We start from the raw sequence: 18,221 nt of genomic DNA on the forward strand, positions 1-18,221 counted from the left end.
CCCCGATGGGCGGCGGTGGCACCGGGACCCCGCCGACGCTTATCCTCCATGCCCCGGGCACCCGCATGTCCGATGGGACCGGGTACTCGGCCTCATAGAGAAGTCGGGCTTCGTCCTCGTGAAGGTGGTGGCGGCCGAAGCCGTTCGCCGCCGCGCCATTGCCTGGGAAGTGCTCGGCCATTGGGTGAAATGGAAACGGCGAGAAGAGAGGGAGGAACGGGGCCGTCGGCGGTGAAGAGCGAGGTCTGTGCGTGGCTCACCGGTGCGGGAGGGGGCGACTTGTATATGCGGCGCCCGCGTGGCGGACGAGGGACGCGCGTCGCCCCGCCTTTACTGCGCCGCCCATGAGGCACCAATGAAGGCTGACCGGCTCGACAGCTTTGGCATTGATTCCTCGCGGGAATCGAGGCGATGTGGACGACGAAGCGACGAGAACAGCCGAGTCGTTGCCAAGGAGGGCCTGCCGATTTTCGTGTCAAAAACGATTCGACCGGTGCTCCAAGCGTCCCCAGCGTATTGGGTTCGTTCTGGATCCGCCGATGTCAATTTTAACTCGAGCCGGAAAAAAAAGGTCTTTGAAATATGATTGGACCGATTTTTAAACACCGACGATCAAAAAAATCGCGTGGGAGTTCTTTGTGGGCGCGACTGGAGATGCTCTTATCATACTACTCACTCTGTTCTTTCTCCCAAAACCCCCGTATAGAACCCAGGCCACAGCAGCCATGCTCCGTCGCCTCCTACTCCGCCAAGCTCGTCGGCGCCATTGCTCCTCCTCATTCTCCTCCGCCTTGCCCCTCTCCTCGCCGACCTTCGCCGTCTTCGGCGCCAACACCGGCGTCGGCAAGACCCTCGTCTCCGCGGGCCTCGCTGCCTCCCTCCTCCGTTCCCACGCCGCCTCCCCCTCGGCCGTCCTCTACCTCAAACCGCTCCAGACCGGCTTCCCCGCCGATTCCGACGCGGGGTTCCTCTACCGCAGGGTCCCCGCGCTTGTCCGCCCCTCCCACGCTGCGCACCTCGTCGCCTCCATCGACACCCTCTCCCCTGCCCCGTCAGTGGAAACCCCATCCCCTTCCCGCGAGGAGGCGGCCTTCTCCTACGATGGGGAGGGTAAGGCGGCGAGGAAGCTTCTGGCTTGCAGGACGCTGTACGCATGGCGGGAGGCGGTGTCGCCGCACCTGGCAGCGGAGAGGGAGGGGATGACGGTAGAAGACGCGCATGTGAGGTCGCTCCTGGCGGCGTGCCTCGCCGAGGGGGAAAATTTGGGGAAGGGGGAGGGGGATGTGTGGAAGCTGGTCGAGACCGCCGGCGGCGTGGCCAGCCCGGGCCCGTCTGGCACGCTGCAGTGCGATCTCTACCGGTGCGTTCTGATGCCTCTTCAGCCGTAAATATGCTGTTTTATTCGTTAATGTTACCAAACGCGTACTAGTACACATGTTCTCCGGGGTGTTCAGTTTGAATTAATTGATTTCTCAAAAAGAAGAAGTTTGAATCAATTGAGGAAATGAAATGGTGCGCAATTTAGTACTCCCTCTGTAAACTAATATAAATAGTGATCTAAACGCTCTTATATTAGTTTATAGAGGGAGTATGATGCAATTGACGTTTCTGCTATATATACCCGTTTCCAGTGTTTAGTCCAGTGATATAGTCTGATTTTTGTTCTGTCTATTCACAAGGGATCTCAATACCTAAAAAGAATTGTTAGTCTATTCCATCGAAATCACTATCACATTGGTGTAGTTTGTAAGAAGATATCATGCAAGCTGGAGATAACAATGGTGGTTAGTGAGCATGATAATTGCGGTGAACGATCTGCTGCTTTGAAGTTTTCCTGAGGTTGTATGTTGGATATCCTGTTGATTTGTTGTGTTCTCAACTTTTCATTTACTGGAGCAGTTTATGTTTTTGATTCTATAAGTGCTGAAAGTAATCACATATTTGGTGACCATTTGTGAAATATTTCTGATGTATGTCTACACACTCATCTCTTTTTCTAACATGTTTTATTTGTTGGGAAATTATGGTGATCTTACCAGACATAGAGCATACTTCAAAATCCTTTAAACCACGTTCGAATTGGTTACATGATCGCATCTATTTTTAAAGAACCTTGTGGCCTATTTAATTGTTCACACAAACTTCATTACTGCTCGGCGTATTAGATTGATTTACATCAACACACTTCTTGATTCTGTGACTCTTGGCAGGCACTTTAGGTTGCCTACTATTCTTGTTGGAGATGGCCGTCTTGGTGGTATTTCAGGCACTTTATCGGCATATGAAACTCTGTTGCTCAGGGGGTATGATGTTAGCGCAGTAATTTTGGAAGATTGTGGTTTGTCAAACGACAAGTTCTTGCTTTCTTACTTGAGAAATAGGTAACATGCTTCAGTCTTATTGTTATTTTTATAATGTTTTAGCAGCTCCGATTTCATTGATATGACAGCTTCACAATGTTTGTATTATTTAGGGTACCAGTGCTTGTTTTGCCACCTATTCCAGAAGATTCATCAGATGACCTAACTGATTGGTTTTCCGAATCATCTTCAGTTTTTGGTTTGCTTGAAGATGCCCTGCGATCTTTTCATTTGAAAAGAATTCAGAGGTTAAACAGTATGCAAAGAAAAACAAAGGATTTACTGTGGTGGCCCTTCACTCAGCACAATCTTGTACCTGTAGATTGTGTTACAGTAATTGATTCGCGCTGTGGTGAGAGTTTTTCAGCATACAAGGTTTGTCCAATGTATATTCCAAGCTTTTGAAAAGAAATTTGAAATGAAGCTTTGAAACATCAGCGGCATTGTTATGGAATCTTTTGATGTAGGTGAAAGACAACAAGATGATGATGATCCCTCAGTTTGATGCATGTGCAAGTTGGTGGACTCAAGGACCTGATTCTAAGTTGCAGGTTATTCTTGCACTTCCTGTATTTTCAAAATCTCCTTTACCTTGGTTTGCTAAGGGAACTCTTATTGCAGGTGTTCTATGGCTAAAGTTCTGTACGTTGAACTATTGACATGCAATTTTTGTGGCCTAAATTTCTCTTTCATCATCAGATTGAACTTGCAAGAGATATGGGCTACGCTGCTGCTAGGTATGGCCATGTGATGTTTCCAGAGAATGCTCATGAGCCTGCTCTTCGTTGTGCTGAACTTTTGCTTGGGGGAATTGGTAAAGGTTGGTGCTTTTACTTGTTTTTCATCTATTATAATGTATGTGCAGCAGAATCAAACTGCACGAGTATAAGTCACCCCTTAACGAATAAAATGGTGTATTAGTATGAAAAATGACTCATTTAAAGCACCCTTTAGCTACCAAATTCCGCAATTTAGAGCTTATTGTTTGCACCTGAACACGTCATTGTGTGCCTCTGAATCGAGCGTGATATGCTAGACACGTCGTTAGAGGAGCCTCACCGGGAGCGTGATAGGGAAGACACGCCGATGGATCTCTTGAGACCCGAAACCCAACACGCCCGGGAGGGACCCCTTCAGGGCACGTGGCAGCAATGGGCTGCCCTAGTTCGGCTTGGTCGCTCCTAGAGCGTTGAGGTTTGCGACATTGAAGGCGAAGAACAAGAAGCAGAAAACCAGGGCAAAGGAGACGTAGATAAAACATAAAAGTAGTAAATTGATTTGTCCGATTGTGTGTTGTCCAACGGGAAGAGGAGCCTTGGCGCAACGGTAAAGCTGTTGCCTTGTGACCATGAGGTCACGGGTTCGAGTCCTGGAAACAACCTCTTGCAGAAATGTAGGGAAAGGCTGCGTACTATAGACCCAAAGTGGTCGGACCCTTGCCCGGACCCTGCGCAAGCGGGAGCTACATGCACCGGGCTGCCCTTTTTTTATGTGTTGTCCAACGGCCATCACCCTTCACATATTTATAGGGCGGCTAGTCTTGTTGTAAGAGAGTAGGGCTCCTAATCTAAATACATGCTTCTCAGTTATCTGATTCAACCATCTAATGTCTTTCCATATGGGCAACTTCCCTTTTTTCTCTTTCTTGCCTTTCGAGTATTGTGTGTCTAACTTGGTTATCAACACACGCACCCCTGGTTTTGGTCAAAGCTTGTGTGCCAAAAAAATAACTTGCACCTATTTGAGGACTAACGACATGTTTATACATATTCCTAGGGCAATAACAGGTTATCAATTGAGTTATGAGGTCTAATTGTGATAATGAAGTATCAGCCATGAATGCCCAGGCTTCCTGCCACACATGTGGATAAAGCTTCTTCAAATATACCATTGAGAGCTTGGCGGAGCAAATTCCTTGTAAAGATTCCTCCAAATTCGAATTTATGGAAACCGCCCTCACAATCTTTAAAAGGACGTTCCCGACTCGGAGACCACTTCCTAAACTTGTTGCTCTTGAGCCAATTGGTAGGATCACCTTGCACACTAGGTCAAAAACTTGAAAGTTCTTCAAGTTGACCTTTTTGGTGTAAGCTTGCCAAGTTTGTCTCTCTCTATGACCTTCAAAGCACCGAAACACTTATCAACGACTTCATCAAGATTGTCCATCATCACATTGTGAAAATCCATCGTCGATAAGTCGTTTTGTTTAGCTAATCTCAAGGCGTCCAGATTTACCCCAATGGTTAAAACCATCTCTTATCCATACACAAGCTCATATGGAGTTACGATTGTAGCACCATGCCTTGAGATTCTATGCGCCCACAAAGCCTTGAACAACACATCATGCCATCTTCTTGGATTATCTTTAATCTTCTTGATGATTTTAATTAACATCTTATTGCCTGTCCTTTGGCTTGGGCATAATATGGAGATGAATTGAGCAACTTTTATCTTATAAGATTCGGTAAATTCTTTTACTTGACTCATATAAAAAACGAACCTTGATCCGAAGTTAATGCTTGAGGAATAATAAATCCATGGATAATGTGCTTAGTAATGAATTGAATTACCTCCACACGAGTCATATTTTTGAGAGGCGCTGATTTAGACCACTTGGTGAAACAATCAGTAGGCACCTACACAAATCAATGCCCCTTTGAAGGAGGATGAATCTGTCCAATGAAGTCCAATCCCCAATCTCTGAAATTGGCCATAACTCGACGATAGGATGCAACATAGCTGGAGGAGCTATATCACCAAACTTTTGACAAGCTTCGCACCCTTTATAATACCTGAAGCAATTGTTAATCATCGTTGGCCATTAAAATCTAGCATGCCGCGACAAGCACTTCAGTGCGCTGACTAATGAGTGCCACAAATGCCTTCATGTACCTCTTCCATAGCAATTCCTAAAAAATATACGACCAAATTTGCAAATAGGTAAATTAGTTGTCAGATGTACCTGTTCAAATATGTTGGGGAAGCACGATGATTGCGTGATTTGAATGATATCTTGCTCCGCTTTCTGATGGCTCTCCAACACCCTGTCCTCTTCTTCTGGATCTTGTGCCTCATCACTCTAATGTTTCATGTCAACCGAACTTTGTTTGGCTACATATGTTTGTTGTTGATGCTCGCCAATTTCTTTGGCACGAAACTCATGGTGCAGAATGAAAGCTCTCTTACAACAACAACAACAATAAAGCCTTTAGTCCCAAATAAGTTGGGTAGGCTAGAGCTGAAACCCATAAGATCTCGCGACCAACTCATGGCTCTGACACATGGATAGCAAGCTTCCACGCACCCTTGTCCATAGCTAGTTCTTTGATGATACTCCAATCCTCCAGGTCTCTCTTAAAGGACTCCTCCCATGTCAAATTCGGTCTACCCCGACCTCTCTTGACATTCTCTGCATGCTTTAGCCGTTCGCTATGCACTGGAGCTTCTGGAGGCCTGCCCTGAATATGCCCAAACCATCTCAGACGATGTTGGACAAGCTTCTCTTCAATCGGTGCTACCCCAACTCTATCTCGTATATCCTCATTCCGGACTCGATCCGTCCTCGTGTGGCCACACATCTGTCTCAACATACGCATCTCCGCCACACTTAACTATTGAACATGTCGCCTTTTAGTCGGCCAACACTCGGCGCCATACAACATTGCGGGTCGAACCGCTGTCCTGTAGAACTTGCCTTTTAGCTTTTGTGGCACTCTCTTGTCACAGAGAATGCCAGAAGCTTGTCGCCACTTCATCCATCCGGCTTTGATTCGATGGTTCACATCTTCATCAATACCCCCATCCTCCCGCAGCATTGACACCAAATATCGGAAGGGGTCCTTCTGAGGCACTACCTGCCCATCAAGGCTAACCTCCTCACACCTAGTAGTACTGAAACCGCACATCATGTACTTGGTTTTAGTTCTACTAAGCCTAAACCCTTTCGATTCCAAGGTTTGTCTCCATAACTCTAACTTCCTATTTACCCCCGTCCAACTATCGTCAACTAGCACCACATCATCCGCAAAGAGCATACACCATGGGATATCTCCTTGTATATCCCTTGTGACCTCGTCCATCACCGAGGCAAAAAGATAAGGGCTCAAAGCTGACCCTTGATGCAGTCCTATCTTAATCGGGAAGTCATCAGTGTCGACATCACTTGTTCGAACACTTGTCACAACATTATCGTACATGTCCTTGATGAGGGTAATGTACTTTACTGGGACTGTGTGTTTCTCCAAGGCCCACCACATGACATTCCGTGGTATCTTATCATAGGCCTTCTCCAAGTCAATGAACACCATATGCAAGTCCTTTTGCTCCCTGTATCTCTCCATAAGTTGTACCAAGAAAATGGCTTTCATGGTTGACCTCCCAGGCATGAAACCAAACTGATTTTTGGTCACGCTTGTCATTCTTCTTATGCAGTACTCAATGACTCTCTCCCATAGCTTCATTGTATGGCTCATCAGCTTAATTCCACGGTAATTAGTACAACCCTGAACACCCCCTTGTTCTTGAAGATTGGTACTAATATACTCCGTCTTCTGGCATCTTGTTTGCCCAAAGAATGAGGTTGAAAAGCTTGGTTAGCCATACTATCGCTATGTCCCCGAGGCCTTTCCACACCTCAATGGGGATACAATCTGGGCCCATCGCCTTGCCTCCTTTCATCCTTTTTAAAGCCTGCTTGACCTCAGACTCCTAGATTCGCCGCACAAAACGCATGTTGGTCTCATCAAAGGAGTCGTCCAGTTCAATGGTAGAACTCTCATTCTCCCCATTGAACAACTTGTCGAAGTACTCCCGCCATCTATGCTTAATCTCCTCGTCCTTCACCAAGAGTTGGTCTGCTCGGTCCTTGATGCATTTGACTTGGCCAATATCCGTCCTCTTCCTCTCTCAGATCTTGACCATCTTATAGATGTCCCTTTCGCCTTCCTTCGTGCCTAACCATTGGTAGAGGTCCTCATACGCCAGACCCCTTGCTTCACTGACAGCTCGCTTTGCGGCCTTCTTCACCATCTTGTATTTCTCTATGTTGTCTGCACTCCTATCCAGGTATAGGCGTCTGAAACAATCGTTCTTCTCTTTAATCGCCTTCTGCACATCATCATTCCACCACAAGGTATCCTTATCTTCGCTTTTTCTTCCCCTGGACACTCCAAACTCCTCCGAGGCCACCTTACGAATGCAAGTCGCCATCTTCATCCACACATTGTCCGCATCCCCTCCTTCCTCCCAAGGGCCCTCCTTAATGACCCTCTCCTTGAACGCCTGGGCTACCTCCCCCTTGAGCCTCCACCACTTCGGTCTAGCGACTTTGGCACGCTTATCCCGCTGGACATGAATCCGAAAGCGGAAGTCAGCAACCACCAGCTTATGCTGAGGTACAACACTCTCTCCAGGTATCACCTTACAGTCTAGGCACGCACGCCTGTCTTCTCTTCTTGAAAGAATGAAAGCTCCCTTAACTCCAAAAAAATCAAGCACGATCGTCTTGCCATGTCCTTGCTCAACCAAGCTTGCTTCTTTTGATTTGATAGATCCGAAACATGTACAATTTGATTTGGCCCTCCAATAACCGAACTACCCTTATCATTTGAATCACTCTTCTCATCAACTCTATCAAATGGCATACCTTTCTTTCTTCCTTAATTCTACCCGTATTGCAACATAATCTGGAATCTGCCCCCTTTTTATTTGTTCAAGGCAAAGAGCATTATTATACCTTGGTGCAGCGGTAAAGCTGTTCACTCATAATTAGGCAATGAGATATGGGTGATGCCGAAACTTTGCAATTGTGTAGGGGACATATAATATGCTATGGTACTAGGTGAAGGCATACACACTCCTGCAGAACTTTTACTCATTCGGTTATGATCGTTGTGAAGGTGTGGTGCCGAATTATGGATATTAACATTTGCATATGGTGCTGAAAATTAGTAACATGAGGGGTATCACATGACAGTTGAAGGTAATTAGCTGAATAACTAGCAGTAGCATGGCCTGTTCTCCCATCCATTGATGTGTTTAATGGTAGACTCGCATATTGTGAGTTAATTGTTGATGTATAAAACAGTGAAATATCCTCTTGCATGGGTTGAAATTCCTAACATGAGATCTCTCATAATGATTAACTGAACTGAACACATTTTTCATCGGCATATGGATTTGTGGGATTGCCGATGCATGAGAGTTCGAGATGTCTCGTAATGATTAACTGAACTAATCATGTTGTTCATCTGCATATGGATTTGTGGGGTTGTCGGTACATGAGAGTTTGAGATGTCTCATAATGATTAACTAATCATGTTGTTCATCGATATATGGATCTGTGGGGTTGCCAATGCATGAGAGTTCAAATACACATGTTGCATCTTGCCAATATCATAAGAATGTTAAGTACTCGTACTTTGCATCGGCTCTTGCATGTAATCAAATGTGCAATTGAAAATTCTAGGGCTAGCTGATACAATATGATCATCAAAGGATCTAGCAACACCAACATATGAATTATTTACATCCACATAAGTAAATTGGGTATTTATATCACATAATGGACCGTTCAAAGTCCCCCCCCCCCCCCCCCCCCCCCCCGCAGAGTCGCCAAAAAGCGTCTTCTCACACGAATACGTCACCATGTGCCTTTGGCGTTGAGCGTGATACACAAGAGTCGTCACTGGAGGAGCCTCACCAGGAGAGCGATACGCAAGACACACCGGCGAGGTCTTGCCAGGAGGGACCCCGCTAGGGCATGCGGCGGCAATGAGCTGTCCTAGGTCCGCCTGGCAGCCTCGAGGTTTGTTGCCGTTGAAGACGAAGAGAAAGAGAAGCAACAAACTACAATAAAGGAGAAGTAGATGAAAGATAAAGTATTAGATTGATTTCTTTTGATTGTTTGTTGTCCAATCGGCCATCACCCTTCACATGTCTATAGACGGCTGGTCTTGCCATAGGAGAGTAGGATTCCTAATCTTAACATATGTTTATCTGATTTGGCCATATAATCTCTTTCCGTATGGGTGACTTCCTTTTTTTTCTCTCTTTCTCGCCTTCCAAGTATTGATTGCCAAATTTGGTTATCAACATTACTACTCCCTCTGTTCCTAAATATAAGTCTTTTCAGAGATTCCAGTATGGACTACATACGGAGCAAAATGAGTGAATCTACACTGTAAAATATGTCTATATACATTCGTATGTAGTCTATATTGAAATCTCTAAAAAGACATATATTTAGGAACGGAGGGAGTAGATTGGTAGATAATTGTGCTTACCTGAAGAAAGGAGACAACAAAATGGGCACATTTGTGAACAAATGATATGTGCTTATCTGACTCATATTGATCTTTAAATTTTCCACACAAAAACATTATTTCTGGTTTGCTGAGATAATAATGTTTCAGTTGTTCTTGTTTCATTGTTAGTGTCCTGTTATTCAAGTCACATTGCTCAGGAACATTTTGTTCATTGCACATAGCTTCCTTGTAATTTGTTGGTCAGATTGGGCTTCCAGAGTTTATTATTCGGACAATGGATCAACGGCAATTGAAATAGCTCTGAAGATGGCATTTCGCAAGTTTTCACTTGATCATGGAATTCTACTCGATAGTGACAAGAGTATCACCAACGAAAGGAATATTCAGTTAAAGGTTTGCTGCTCTTATACTAAAAGTACTTATCCTCATTGTTTTTAGGTTTCTGGAGCAGCATAAGGTTGTGGAGGAGTAACTCCACCTTGCTGCTACAATGTGTACAACACAAGTGTTGAAGGAACAACTTCAACGTGCTGCGCTAGATATCACTCTAGAGGCGGAGACAGGGCCGATATGGCAGCAGGAGTTCAATCCAAAACTCCTAGAACGCAAGATCTAGTCCAAGATCTTAGATAACAACACCAAGTTCTATTATCTATACTATCTATACTACTATATAGTATACGAGTAACTCACAATATGGACCGTTGGATAGTTTCAATCGAATGGCTCACGTTTGTTTGCTTGGATTCTGGTGCAATATATACCGTTGGATAAGAAAATCCAACGGCTGTTATTCCGGGGATTCGCCATGGTGCAGTTGGCTCCTGCATGCGCACATGGTAGCCTCCAGACTGGGACTGAGCATGTAACATATGGTGCCTATTCTGCATCGTTCCAGTAAGCTCCAGAGGATTCTTTTTATTAAAAACAATTGATAGCTACTCTGCCTGATTCTCTGCACAACCTGCAAAGCGAAGGAAAGGCCAACTCGGTAGAAACCTACAGGCAAAAAAAGTCTAACCTCAAAATGCTTCAAGTCTCTACGATTTGGCTGGATAATAAAAAATGAACACCTATCTGTGTTGATTTGTTCGCTGTAAAAAAAAGCAAAGAAAAACGTCCTGCTGGTCTCCCTGCCAATATGCTTTTCCGTTCTTATTTTCAGGTATGCTTCTCTTAAGGTAAATATAATTTTACATTTCTTCTATTATTACATTGCTTATCAAACTATATTTAAATAATGTGTGCACACAATTAAATATGTATTATCCCCGACAAATAATTTGAAGTTTTATACCTTCCAAACTACATTCATCAGATGGGCCTGACATAAGGATCATGGACATAATATGAATAGACGATTTTCTGTATATCAAAACCAATATCTGAACAAATATATGTTGATGATACAATTATTTCATAAAGCACATAGGTGTCTTAGATTAAAAAGCGAACCGCATATTGTAGAACGTCCCAAAATAATTTATTATCATTTTCGTGTTAGATTTAAGATGAGTGAGTTGTGATTATTTTAATATTTTAAAAAAATTCTATTAATATTTTTAATATTTATTAATGTTGCACCTGTGTATCGTTCACATCGTCCGCTATATGGGCCTACATAAGGATCAAATTTACATGTTGGAAACTATCTGAAAGGAAAAAATAAAAGAATGTAACACAAGTATAGGATAAAGAGATAAATGGTTTATTTCGGGTTTTATTAACACCGTGCACTGACTGGGGTAAAGGGCATGTGAAAAATATCTCTAGATAAAATGACAAGCAAAAAGAAATTTAAGAACTCCCTCAAATGTTGCATTTAGGGGCAACCTACATGTCACGTGCCTAAAAACAATTTATTTTCGTAAGTTTTGTCCCCAGTCCGATTCAGGTCCATCGGCTAGAACTTCATATTCCCCCTCATTTTCGTGTTCTTTCTCTTCTTTATGTAACCATCGCCCAACGCTGACCCAACAAAGCACTGCCTTGCCCTCTAGACTCCACCTCCTCTGCCTTCTTGGCCTCCCTCTAAAACTCACCAATTCCATGTCGGCGAGCTCCCGCCACCCCCATTGCACCCGAACCCATCAACCTATGACTCCCCTCCACCGACAGTGATGTTTTTCGCGTCGTCCCCGGTTCCGACACTCCTGGCTCGGCCTAGCAAGCGCACCTATCTCGGGCATCAGACGTTAGGTGAAATCGACTGGTCTCATTTGCAATTTCACACAACTAAGAAATAACAAAATCTTTGAATTAATTATATATCAGTTTTACCTGAATAAACAATGACTAATTTGTCTATTATATCATCACTCCTATGTTATGCTTTATTTATAACATTCATGGACCTTTTTTTTTGCAATACTCATTGAAAAATGGAAAAATGTTGTGTGAGCCGTGCCCTGCTGAGTTATTTGTTATTATTGTGCATGATTAAGTATTGACGTGCAAAGCACGTGCAACTAACTAGTAGGTAGTGGGGGTGCATAGTCTGGGTACAAACTAGAGGTGAGGACCTCTATTTATAGGGCTTTGGGAAGCCTTCACATACTTCTACTAATGGCTAGAACACTTTAGAAAACATTACTTAAGATTCACCATTCTACTCATAGCTACTCACAACTAGAGGACTCTAGAAAATAGTAGGTAGGGTAGAAAAGATAAGAAATACTATAGTAGCGTGGGAGCATCTAGAAGTAGCCAAACAAATCTGACATACGATTTTATTTTATTTTCTTTTTCCTCATCTAGTGTTCCTCATCATTCTTCCCTGGTTGTTTGGAACTCAGCCCTCGAGTTATCTTCATAGAGCGCTTCTTCTGGATGGTAGAGAGTCGAGTCTGCAACATTGAAAGTGTTGGATATACCTATGTCACTTGGAAGATCTATCGCATAAGCATTATCATTTATCTTCCTGACAATAGAGAAGGGCCCATACCTTCGCTGCCTAAGCTTCCCTTTAACACCTAAAGGCAGCCTCTCTTTTCGGACGTAGACCATCACCTTATCACCAATTTGGAATGATTTCGGCCTCCTTTTGCAGTTAGCAAGTTGTTTATATTTCTGATTTTGTGCTTCCAAAACACCACAAATTTCTTCAAATAACTCAGTGTAATTATCAACAAAGGACAATGCTGATTTTGAGTTTCCCCTTGATGGTAGCTTCACCAGGTCCACCACATGTGTTGGAACTTTAGTGTAGACAACAGAAAAAGGACTCCTTCCTGTTGATCTATGCTTGGAGTTATTGTAGGAGAACTCTGCAAGAGATAAAGTCAAATCCCATTGTCCCTTTCTTTCTCCACAAATGTACCGGATCAGATTACCCAAAAATTTGTTCACCACTTCAGTTTGTCCATCTGTTTGTGGATGGGCAGTGCGAAAATTTCAATTTAGTGTTGAATTGCTTCCACAAAGTGAGCCAAAATGCAACAAGAAACTTGCTATCACGGTCTGAGACGATGGACCTTGGAACTCCATGAAGTCTGACCACTTCCCAAAAGAATAGGTTTGCCACATGATGAGCATCCGTTGTCTTGTGGCACGGGATGAAATGAGCCATCTGAGAGAATCTATCCATGACCACGACCACGACCACAAACACGGCATCACTCCGTCGTCTTGTTCTTGGCAAACCCAAGACGAAGTCCATAGAGATGTCCTCCCATGGAGCAACAGGAACAGGCAAAGGCATGTATAACCCTGTGTTTTGAATTTGGCCTTTGCAAGTTTGAGATATCGGGCATCGCTGAACAAACTTTCCAGCATCTCTTTAGTTGTGGCCAAAAGTAACGAGCTTCCAGGTTAGCGGTAGTCTTGTCACGTCCAACATGGCCACTAAGATCTCTTGAATGGAGTTCTCTGACCAGTTTGTCACGTAGAGAACTTCTTGGAATGCACAAACGATCATTTTTGAAGAGATTGCTATCTTGCATCAAATAGTCATCACCTAATGGCTAGCCCTGATGTGTTTTACCCAAACATGGCCAAAGTCTTCGTCATCCTCATACAACTCCTTATTTGATCCATGCCTGAAAGTTCAACCTCAGAAGAAGTCAAGAGGCATGCGCAACGACTCAAAGCATCGGCCACTCGGTTAGTCGTTCAAGATTTATGCACGATGAGATAGTTAAACCTCTCCAGATATATTGCCAATCTTGTTAGCATGCGATCAACATGTTCTTTATTTCTAAAATGCTTCAAGGATTGATGGTCAGTGTAGACGACAAACTCTTTAGGCAGCATATAGACTTCCCAAGTTTTCAAAGCTCTAAAAACGACATACAATTCTTGCTGATAAGTATTCCATTTCTGTCTAGCCTCGTTTAACTTCTCACTAAAGAAAGCAATGGGCTTCCTTTCTTGAGATAGAACAGCTTCAATGCCTACTCCACTTGCGTCACACTCCAACTCAAAAGTCTTGTTGAAATCAGGTAGCACCAAGACAGGAGCTTGTGAGAGTTTTTGCTTGACCTCATTGAAACTAACTTCAGCCGGTTCTGTCCATTAGAACCTCCCTTTCTTCAAGCACTCGGTAATTGGTGCCATGATAGTGCTGAAATTCTTCACAAACTGCCTATAGAAAGTTGCAAGGCCATGAAAACTTCTTACTTATGAAATGGTCTTCGGAGTTGGCCATTCTCGGATTGCTTCAACCTTAGAGTTATCAACAAGAATACCGTCACATGTTATGATGAATCCTAGGAGAAGAAGTTGTGTTTGCAGGAAAACACATTTCTTCAAGTTGACGTAGAGCTCATTTTCCCTTAGTACTTCTAGCACCTTTCGGATGTGATCATAGTGTTCATCCTCATCCTTGCTATAGATCAAGATGTCATCGAAATAGACCACAACAAAGTGGGATAAGAAGGGTCGAAGGACTTGATTCATCAGGTGGATAAAGGTACTTGGTGCATTTGAGAGTCCAAATGGCATGACTAGTCATTCAAACTGTTAGGAATATGCAACTTGTATTTCCAGGAGGCCATAGGCCAGTATATATACATGTACAGGTGTGGAATATATGCAGGAAACCCCTTATACAATAGGGTAAATACGAAAGGTTACATGGCTATATATATATACACTCTAACACCCCCCCTCAAACTCATGGTGGATTAACAACACTGAGTTTGGAGAGATAGAAGCCATGCTGCGCTCTAGTCTGGGCCTTCATCAGAAAATCCGCCAACTGTAACTCAGAAGGCACATACTGAAGAGCAATAACCTGATCCTTCACACCAGCGCGCACATAGAAAGCATCAACACCAATATGCTTGGTGAGCTCATGCTTTACAGGATCGCGCGCAATGCTAATAGCACCTGTACTGTCAGATAAGAGCTGAGTAGGCGTAGTAACAGAAACACCAAAATCCTGAAGTAACCACCATAACCAAGTCACCTCTGTCGTTAAAAGAGCCATAGCTTGTAACTCAGCCTCTGCACTCGAACGGGAACTGCAGTCTGTTTCTTCGTCTTCCAGGCAATGAGAGAACCACCAAGAAAAACACAGTAAGCAGAAAGTGAACGGCGATCAAAGGGATCACTAGCCCACGTAGCATCTGAATAGGCCTAAAGCTGTAAAGAACTGGAGCGAGGAAAGAATAGACGGTGAGAGATCGTGCCTCAAAGATATCGGAGAACACGAAGGAGGTGACTATAGTGAACCGAAGTGGGAGCGGAGACAAACTGACTCAGAATATAAACCGGATAAGAGATATCCGGACGAGTGACAACTAGATAGACAAGACTCCCAACAAGATGACGATAACGCGTCGGGTCAGGCAAGGGGTCACCATCAGTACCACGGAGGTGAACATTGAGCTCCATGGGAGTCTCAACAATGCGCTCATCGGTAAGAGCAGCACGAGTAAGAAGATCCTGTATATACTTTTCCTGGGATATAAAAAAGCCATCAAAGGTAGAAGAGACTTCAATCCCAAGAAAGTAGCGAAGAGGTCCAAGATCGGACATAAGAAACTGCTCACTAAGATGGGCCTTTACAAAGGCAATATACTCGGGGTTGTCGCCAGCGATGATCATGTCATCAACATAGAGAAGATGAAGAGTTCGACCACGAGGAGAAAGGTGGACAAACAATGCTGGATCATGAGCACTCGCTGAAAAACCAGCGGCAGTTACCACAAAGGCAAAACGCTCAAACCAGGCGCGGGGGGCTTGCTTAAGGCCATAGAGAGAGCGACGAAGACGACATACCATGCCATCAGGAACAGAATACCCAGGTGGTGGCTGCATGTATACCTCCTCATGCAGCTCACCATTAAGAAAGGCATTCTTAACAGAGTAAGGTGTGATAAGATTGCCTCAACTAGCAACAGAAATAGGAGTACCATCAGCAGTGAGTACATGAACAGGAAAATCAAGCAATTTAAGAGATGACAAATTTGAAGAATGAGAAGACATATGAAAAGAAGCTCCGGAGTCCAGAACCCACGAGGATGTACCTGACTGTGTAGAGGGTGGTTGCTCAGTGCGAGAAGCATCAGTCACAGAAGCTGCAATACCCGTCGAAGGAGAACCTGAAGCGGCAAGCAGACGCTTAAGTCGCAGAATATCCTGCTTAGTCAAGGCGGTGGCTGAAGATGTCGAAGTAGAAGAAGTCCCTGAAGCTGATGATCGCGCCTTACGCAGGTGTTTCTTCCTCTGGAAGCACTGAGACTCAACATGACCATCCATATTGCAGTAGCCGCAGTGAGGACGAGACCGACCCTGGCCGCCTGTAGGAGTAGGCAAGAGCGGAGGAGCACTGGAGCGGGATGGGGTCGGTGCAGCAGGCGACATAACAGGAACTCGAGCAGCAAGCACAGAGGGAACCTCAAGTAGACCAGCACCACGTAGGCGAGTCTCCTCGGCACGAATCTCAGAAAGCGCCTCCATGAGGGAGATACGACCACGAGCAAACAACTGAGTACGCTCGGGCTCAAACTCCTTACGGAGCCGAGATAAGAACTCGTAGACACGATGGAACTCCAAATCAGCCCGCACAGCCTGGCAACACTGACTAGTACGGCAACCAGCAATGCGGAGAGAATCAAGCTGACGCCAGATAGCAGAACTCTGTGCATAGAAATCATCAACACTGGAGTCACCCTGCTGAAGAGCATGTTCCTGCCGGACCACAGACAAATATAAGGCATCACCAGAGGGCCGATAGCGCTGACGGAGACGGGTCCACATCTCAGATACGGTAGGGAGCCCCAAGAACTCAGAGGCAAACTGAGGCAGAACACTAGCAGTGAGAATAGCTGCGGCACGGGCATCCTCATCAAGCCACTGAGTGTAAGCAGAAAGAGCCTCATGATAAGTCTGAAGAGCCTCCTCATAAATCAAAACCTGCTCATCATAAGCATGGACGGCGGCGTCATCTGCAAGCTTAGCTGCATCCTTCGCAGCTTGATCAGCATCGGCAGCAAGAACCGGTGGCATCGACGCAGTAGGAGCCACAGGAGCAACCGGACACGGGGGACAAGGTACCTCGCCAGAAAGAACGCCCCAAAGACGAATACCACACATATGAATGCGCATAAATCCGACGAACTCGGTGTAGTTAGTACCATCAAAGATCACCGGACAGCGAGGAACTGCAACATAGTCGGACGCCGTAGACATTTTTTTTCACTGATCAACAGAAAGGCAGACGGAAGACCACACAGCTAGCGCACACGCGTGACTAGCAAAAGTAGTCTAGCACCAAGAGGCGGGTCGAACACGCCCACGGCTCCACGCGAGGCGGAGTCCACGTGCAGCGGGCGCGTCAAGCGGCAGATGGATCGAGCGGCAGGTGAGCCTGGCGGGTGAGCGTCTGCGGGCAGCTCGGACGGGACGGGAGGGCTCGGGCGGCTCAACTGCTGGCGGCTCGGACAAATCTGCGGGAGACGGACTGGATCTGCCGACGAGATCGCTCGGGCTGAAGTGCTCGGGCGGCTTGAGGCAGGCAGCGGCGAGCTAGATCCAACACGAGAAGCCAGATGCGTTGACCAGCGTCTGGGTAGATAGCAGCAGCAGGCGGACCTGCGGATGAGACGGGACAGCGACGGCGCAAGAGCAGGGTTGACCTGCAGTGGTGAAGGCACCGAAGAGCAGCGCTGGCCAAGAGAAGAAGGGCGGCGGCTGCATGGACGGTAGATTGGATCGAGAGCACGAGTTGCGCGTGCTAAAAAAGAAACCCTAAGGCTCTAATACCATGTTAGGAATATGCAACTTGTATTTCCAGCAGGCCATAGGCCAGTATATATACATGTACACAAACAACCCTTCCTTTGTTTTGAAGGCTGTTTTCCATTCATCCCCGGGTCAGATACGACAAACAACAACAACAGCAACAACAGCAAAGCCTTCCTTCAAACAACCCTTCCTTTGTTTTGAAGGCTGTTTTCCATTCATCCCCGGGTCAGATACGACAAACAACAACAACAGCAAAGCCTTTAGTCCCAAACAAGTTGGGGTAGGCCAGAGGTGAAAACCGCGACCAACTCATAGCTCTGGCACATGGATAGCAAGCTTCCACGCATCCCCTGGTCTGATACAAATTTGATGATATCTGCTTCTTAAATCTAGCTCTGTGAATACT

General features: G+C 45.2%; 1 protein-coding gene across 3 annotated transcripts in view; it reads left to right on the forward strand.

The window, feature by feature from the left end:
* The first annotated feature begins 675 nt into the window (after nt 1–675).
* Nucleotides 676–18,221, forward strand: part of BIO1 (adenosylmethionine-8-amino-7-oxononanoate transaminase) — a 30,979-nt gene continuing 13,433 nt past the window's right edge. For all 3 annotated transcript variants that reach the window (XM_048682566.2, XM_048682567.2, XM_048682568.2), the window contains exons 1-6: nt 676–1,360; nt 2,211–2,381; nt 2,474–2,735; nt 2,828–2,911; nt 3,060–3,180; nt 9,870–10,018. In XM_048682566.2, coding sequence (XP_048538523.2) covers nt 726–1,360; nt 2,211–2,381; nt 2,474–2,735; nt 2,828–2,911; nt 3,060–3,180; nt 9,870–10,018 — 1,422 coding nt within the window. In that variant the 5' untranslated portion in view covers nt 676–725. The remainder of the gene's footprint in view (nt 1,361–2,210; nt 2,382–2,473; nt 2,736–2,827; nt 2,912–3,059; nt 3,181–9,869; nt 10,019–18,221) is intronic.

The sequence above is a fragment of the Triticum urartu genome, chromosome 6A, assembly GCF_056163025.1.
Source record: "Triticum urartu cultivar PI428250 chromosome 6A, HENAU_Tu73, whole genome shotgun sequence".
In the NCBI taxonomy this organism is placed as follows: domain Eukaryota; kingdom Viridiplantae; phylum Streptophyta; class Magnoliopsida; order Poales; family Poaceae; genus Triticum; species Triticum urartu.